The sequence below is a fragment of the Vitis riparia genome, chromosome 14 (genome assembly GCF_004353265.1).
Source record: "Vitis riparia cultivar Riparia Gloire de Montpellier isolate 1030 chromosome 14, EGFV_Vit.rip_1.0, whole genome shotgun sequence".
In the NCBI taxonomy this organism is placed as follows: Eukaryota; Viridiplantae; Streptophyta; class Magnoliopsida; order Vitales; family Vitaceae; genus Vitis; species Vitis riparia.
This window is the reverse complement of record NC_048444.1, coordinates 8,315,088-8,321,859: the sequence shown is the minus strand read 5'-3', so window position 1 is coordinate 8,321,859 and position 6,772 is coordinate 8,315,088. Positions and strand designations below refer to the sequence as shown.

The 6,772-nt window shown below is 34.3% G+C and overlaps 1 protein-coding gene across 2 annotated transcripts; it reads right to left on the bottom strand.

The window, feature by feature from the left end:
* Nucleotides 1-458: 458 nt before the first annotated feature.
* On the bottom strand, nucleotides 459-2,766 carry LOC117931424 (cinnamoyl-CoA reductase-like SNL6). Of its 2 annotated transcripts, none has more exons than XM_034852420.1 (5): nucleotides 2,510-2,766; nucleotides 2,241-2,416; nucleotides 1,830-2,015; nucleotides 1,529-1,682; nucleotides 459-1,234 (listed from the first exon to the last, which is right to left on the bottom strand). In XM_034852420.1, exons 1-5 carry the CDS (start codon nucleotides 2,739-2,741, stop codon nucleotides 900-902), a joined length of 1,083 nt encoding a protein of 360 aa, XP_034708311.1. In that variant the 5' UTR covers nucleotides 2,742-2,766; the 3' UTR covers nucleotides 459-899. The 2 variants fall into 2 exon arrangements, with proteins under 2 accessions (XP_034708311.1, XP_034708312.1); XM_034852421.1 differs by having other exon boundaries at nucleotides 2,241-2,413; nucleotides 2,510-2,765.
* Nucleotides 2,767-6,772: the final 4,006 nt, after the last annotated feature.

Sequence of the window (6,772 nt, the reverse complement as noted above, 5' to 3'; positions counted from 1 at the left end):
ATTGTTTTTCCTACTTTTAATTTTTCATCCAATCTTTCTCACAAATAAATTGAAATTACAATAAAAAATTAATAATATAATTTCTAATTAATAATTAGTACATCGCCATTTTAATTTTTAACAATAAATATTTATTTTAATTTATTTAAAATTATTTTTCTCAAGGTCTTTAGGTTTGTCACTTTATAGCATAGAATAAATAGCAACTTCTCTTTTACAAAATTTTTATTTTTACAAAATATTAAATATTTTTCAACTTTTATAACATAATTTCTAAAATGATACAATTGATTGGTGTAAAGATCATAATTATTTGAGTTGCATGGGATTATTTCCTTTCAAAGTACTAGTACTGGGTTGGTAACCTTTCCCTTTTTCAATTTTCCTTAAAACACCTTGATTTGCTATTGGTACAAGAAGGTGGGTTCGACACCAAAAAGTATATTTAGGTACCCTTCTAACAAATATAAAAGTTTTTAAAAAGAAAATGGTTGAACTTCAGAGTCACTGACAAGCATTGATGCATGAGCCTGAGTTATCAGAAGGAGATGAATCCTTACATTCACCTTGGGATTTTTCTCTTCTGAATTCAATAGTTGTTACCAACATTGGGAATAACTTTTGTACAATGAAAAGAGATTCCCCTAAGAAAATCAAGGTCTGTCACAGAGGTTCATTTCTCTCATATGTAGGACACATAAGGTATTATAGCCGGGTTACACTCTTGTAAGTTCCACTGCTCTTTGATGGGGAACCAGTATCTGCAGAGCTCTTGCCACACTTGGGAAGCCTACCATGGAGGTTGATTTTCAAATAGGGCAACTGTTTACAATATGAAGATGATAAGGTTGAGTCTCGTTGTTGATTGGCGTTTTTTTTCGACGTGCCGTTCCTTTACATCATGCTGCAATGAGGCTGCTTTGCTTACAAGATGAGCGTTGAGAAACCCGCAACATTAATTTGGCAAGCTTTGAGTTGCTAAGGCTGATTTGTATTTCTCCATCAGTTTCTTGTGTTGAAGATGGCAAATTGCCTCCTCCAGACAGCTGACCATGCATCTTCAAATTGTTTTCAAGTTGGATGGCCTCATCCAATCGTCTGACCACTCTTTCAAAGCAGAAGTATCGCCCACATGCTCCATAATCCATTTCTTCATAAACATGGACGTGGGCCTTTGCCACCTTGCTTATATCATTGGTTGCCAAGACACCTCGTTGTAGCATCATCCGCCCACCTGCACATGACATCTTGGTATGGTGAAATAGCCATAATAAAGCAGAGTTCAGCTTTTCTATTAGGTTGCCCTGAATTTTGGCCAGGCTTTGGATCTCATTGAAATGGTTGTGTTTCAATTTTCTTCCTCTATGTTCCAAAATTTTGGTCAATTTTCAGTTTCTTAACACAAAATCTACTATATTTTGGTCAGGAAACAAAGCAACATCAAGGCCTTCTGGGGCTGATAGGAATGGATCCCATTCACCTCATTCTTCACCAACATCTTAAGTAAAGATGAAATTAGTGTCTTTACCTTTAAGATATGGTACAGAGGTTTCAGTATGGGCATTTGGGAATGATGGGGCCATGAGAAGCCCGGGGCACACTGTAACAAGCTTCACTTTCATTTCCTGTGACTTACTCCAAGCAACCTTCTCTGCTGCTGTCTTACCCATAGCAAGCCAAAGCTGTTTTCCCCAACAAAATCAGCAATCAAAATTCATTATTTCATCTTTGAATTAGCCACAAAATGTGGTTGACCATCTTCAGAATTCCTGAAATAGTAAAGGACTATAATTGTAAGAATGAAGCGATGAGTTTTAACTTTGAAGTACCTTTCTGTCTCTGCAGAATTCCTCGTCACTCCAACAACTTTCATCAATGATTCCAGTTCTGTCATCATCTGTCCAGATGGAAGCAAGTAAAGAAGAAGTAAAGACACATCTTTTCACATATGCTGCCCTGCAACAAGCTTCGATCACATTCCTTGCTGCTTCTGTCTCAAGAAACGCCATCCACTCCTGAAAAAAATATACTAGAATTGTCAATTTGAAGATGACACTAGTTCATACTTCAATTAGATGCAAGTTCATGTCTTATAGAGCCTGCAGCTGTCATAGGAGTATCTACTAGTGGGGCTGAGCTTGGGGGTTCAACTACAATGGAAATCAAAACTGAGACTGTCAATTTTCTGCTGATTTCCAAATGGGTATCAATATTAAATTGGAATAGTTAAGTAAACTAACCGAATAACCAGAGACCCCATGTATATCAATGAAGGAGGAGGTATGGAAAACAGCATGGCAACCTCTGAAAGCATCACAGAGACTGTCTAAATCTCCCATCTTTGCTACTACAACACTCTCTAGCTGATTCAGCTCTTCATCCCGAAGCAGCTCGTTCATGACCCCAAAATCCACTGCTAATTGGAAAGGAAAAAGAGAGAAGAAAGAACTACAGAGATGTTATAAATTATGTTTTAGTTGTTTGGCTGATGTACATATCAATTTAGTACCTTCTTTTTGAATGGTGACTCGAACCAGGTAACCACCAGCCAAAAGCTCCCTGACTATGTGAGAACTCAAATAGGAATTCCCACTGGTCACACAGACCAGCTTCCTCTCTCTTGCATTCAAACTGCTGCTGAAAGCATTGCCCACACACTTTCTTTGTTGCTCCTCCTTGAATGATGGCAGCAGCAACGGTTTTGACAGCACCACTTCTTCCCTGCAATTCTCCATTATCATCTCTCTGTTTCTCTCTCTCTCTCTCTCTCTCTCAATGTATATATAAACCGGGGTAGTTGCATGTGTGAGACACATGGTAGATGGAGAACGGTAGGTGGAAATCACGGGGCAGTTATATTATTTTTGTATCTAAGAGTCAGAAGCTGGAAAATTATTTTATTGATCTTTCATTTTGTCCTAATCAAATCACTTTAATTTTATATGGAAGCCTCGTGGCACATGTAGAATGGGCCAATATCGTTTTGCCCTGATAGTCAAAACACACTTTGAAAATATTTCATGGGGTCTGGAAGAAGAAGAAAATTTCCAAAGTAATAAATGAGATGAAAGGCACATGCCAACAACGTAGGTTTGCTATTGAATGGTGTGTCCTGACTCCTGAGCCCATGGTGGGTGGTGATTAAGATGACTAGTTACTAGAAGACCAAATGGGCTGCAATGTCAAAGAGTTAGCCAATGGTGGAAAAGGACCTTGGACTGGTAGAGATTAGTTGATGACCACTGGGGCATGTCATTGAGCTTTCTGCCTGGGTTTGGTAGGTGCCCTTGATTTTCCTCTGTTGTTGATCTTTCTTCTAGAATCCTCCCAGGCCCTGGTCCTAACAAAAAAACCTCATATAGGATTTCTGTCTTAAGACCCTAAAATTCTTTGAATAATTCAGTCAGCAGGAACAGAGATCAATTTTGGAAATTTTCCTTTAGTTTAAAAATATGTCATGAAAGATTAGGGGACTTGGGTTTTGTCAATACAAGGGGATTTCATCAGAGGAGGACCTTTGTAGAGGATGATTTGCCCTTATTTTTACTCTTTCTTGAGGAAGAAATTCCTTTTGCTTGTACTGGAGAGACTTGGCTTGCCTCTCCCAAAAAGCTTCTCTGTTTAAATGAATTTTAGGCTTTTTTTTTTAGAAAGTTTCCTTAATTGGATTTTTTTTAATCATTTTTAGGTATAGCGTGAGATGGCAGTTTCTGGAAGATGTTTGACTATGTAGTACTCTTTTTGGCCAAAGCATACGTATTATCTGTTTCCAATTGGATGATTTTCCTGGACTTCCAGAAAAAGCTACTCGATCAGGAAAGGGGGTTGTTAAATTTTCTGCACCTCCACTGTCCAACCCCGAAGAAGATCACCAATGGCTCGATAGTGGCTCAGAGAGCTACCACGCAAATCCCTGCTAAAGATCATTGTCTGCCATAATCCACTCACCTCACTTGGCTTGCAACTTTTTGTGATTCTTCTCTACTATGAAACAATTGTTGAAAATGTCTTGTCTCCGCCCCTTTCATGTGACATGCTCTTCCCTATTTGATACTCTTTTCTGATTCATCTCAACACCTGGCTAACCAAGCCCTCTGGTTGAGGGTTTTGGACACTAGTTCTGGAAAGAAGCCAAGAAGGCAGCTCATCGTCACTGGTCACACTCCTTTGTTGACAGCTAAATCTTATCGGGCCATGTGCCTGATGCCGACCGAGCTGTGTCCAATCCAGGTCCACTCAAATGATGAGGAAATATTAGAGAGAAGAAAAACGGGGAAACTGAAAAAGAACTTTTCCGATATATTGATTTTGACAATTTTTCTTTTTCTAATGCAGAATTTAATAAATATGTAAATAATTAAATAATTTTTTTTTTCTTTTTCAAGGTTTCTAGACCCAAAGAATTAACCAAGCTCTCCACCCACTTCCTAGCAAACTTGTACTCAAAGGAACCCGTAATTCAACACAAAGAGACCTAATTTTGATGTTTAAGGTTAATATTTGAAACATGAAAAACTAAAAAAAGAAGAATATTTAGTTAGAAGGATTGAAATGATATTATAAAATTAATCTCTTCCTTTCAAAAAAATAAAATAGTCTGAACCTGACTAGTTAAAGATTATTGTCGTTTCATGAATTGGATTGGAATCAATAAAACTACTTTTCAAATATTGGATTGGAACCAATCAAGCTACTTTTTCAAATGGTAGTCGTGGGGGGCCCCCAATCTACTGTTCAAGTAAGTGGAATCGCTAAGCTTCCCTCCCACCTTTTAGTGAAATATTTTGTCTTAACACTTTTAGGGAAAGAAATTTATAGGATAAAAATGTCTTTTTTCTTTTTGTTCCCTCCAATAAGTTGTTTTCCCTTATTTTCACTTTTTAATCCCAACTTCACCATTGTAGATAGAAAACGAAAAAGAAAAAAAAAAACTCTTTGTTGTTAGTTATGAAAAAAGAATTGAGAGACATAAATAATTAATTCAAAAGGAGTTGAAATTTTATCCATATAATTAGTTCAAAAGATGAGAAGTAAGGAATCTCTTATATGACAAATTATGGTAGTTTTAATATTGTCAATAAGTTAATTCTCAATCAGAATATGTACCTAAACTTAAATATGGGTGAGTTTTCTCTATAAAAAACTTAGATGAACTCAAGTTATTAATAGAATATTCACTTGGACTTAACTATGATTAAATTTCATTAATGAAAATTTTAATTGAAGTTAAACATAATACACACCTAAACTTAACTATCATTAAGTTTCATTTATGAAGAACTTAATTAGAATCAAGTTTTCAATTAAAATATTAGCTTAGACTTAACTATGATTGAGTTGTATAATTTATGAAGAACCTAACTAAAGTTAGGATCTCAATCAAAATATTCAATTAAACTTAAATTATGGTTGGTTAATTTTATCGTTAAGTTTTCCAAAATTAGAATGTTTACCTATATAATTAAATTCTCAATTAAAACAATTCCACTTTAATTCATTTATGATTATCATTTTTACAAAGAGCCATGAAGTTAAGTTCCTAAAATCAAAATGGTCAATTGGACTCGACTATAGTTAAGTTTCAAATTTAAAATTTCATCTAAACTTAATTATAATTATGATTCATTTACTAAGAATTAATGAGTTAAGTTCTATAAAGCAAATTATTTACTTGAATTTTGATTATGTATCTACCAACAACATATAAAGTGTTAAAAACAAAATCAAAATGTTCACTTAGGTTAAAAATATGTTTTTAATATATCAAACTTCATTCAAAAATCAAAACTTCAAACATCTAGTAAAATTCCTCCAAACTAAAAGTTAACCCCACAACAATATATGAACTCATTATAGAAATAAATCCTTGAAGCAACGTAATTCTAATGTCATTTTCTCTTGGAACAAGTCCACAAGGATGCTAATTAGAATCCTAAATGTATGGTCATGCATAAAATATTATACATATTTGATATAAAACATTCTACAATCACCTGTATGAAATACCAATAATCAAAATTGAGATTATTATTGAAAAATGATGTCAAAGACATGATGGTAAAATGACAAGACAAATGTTTGAATATTTGTTTATTTACACATTCTTGTTAAGGAATATCATACAACCATTCAATATCGCATTGTTTGTCACCCTTAAGGTCACCATTATCCTCATAATATGCTATTGGATTTTATTTTATTTTATTTATTACTTCTTACCTTGATATTTTAACACTTAGCTCTTCTAGGCCTGTTTCAGACCTAAAAAATGTTTTTTAGAACGTATTAAAAGTTTCCAAACTATCAACAAGATCAACTCATTGCATGTCTATTTATTTTTTTCATTCTTTCCTAAATAGAATATGCTCGAGAAAGTACAATAAGTTAACTTAAGCACGTCTTCATCTTTATGATTATTAGGCTTTTTCTTTTGCTTCTTTTTCTTATTTTTCTACTCATCAAAAGAAAGGAAAACTTTCCCCAAATGATCATTCCACACCTAGTTTTTACCAATAAAGTAAATATCCCTTATTCTTAATGATGTTTGATTTTTTGAGGGATGAGACCAAACTTAAGCCAATGATTAGTTCACACTTATCTTGACTAAATCTTAACCCATTTATCCCTACTAAAAACCACATCCTTCTTTGTAATACATTGATATTGTTGGAATAAAGCCCTTCAAAAGTATAACATGATGTAACAATAAATTGTTTATTCTAATTCTCTTTTGCTTATCCCATTTATGCATTATATATGTTAAACATTCAGG

Excerpts from the sequence above, each read along its gene's own strand:
- LOC117931424 (XM_034852420.1), bottom strand. The coding sequence starts at position 2,741 with ATGATAATGGAGAATTGCAGGGAAGAAGTGGTGCTGTCAAAACCGTTG. Across the intron at positions 2,417-2,509 it reads AGTCACCATTCAAAAAGAAG|CAGTGGATTTTGGGGTCATG; the intron begins GTACTAAATTGA and ends CTTTCCAATTAG. Across the intron at positions 2,016-2,240 it reads ATGGGGTCTCTGGTTATTCG|GAGTGGATGGCGTTTCTTGA; the intron begins GTTAGTTTACTT and ends TATTTTTTTCAG.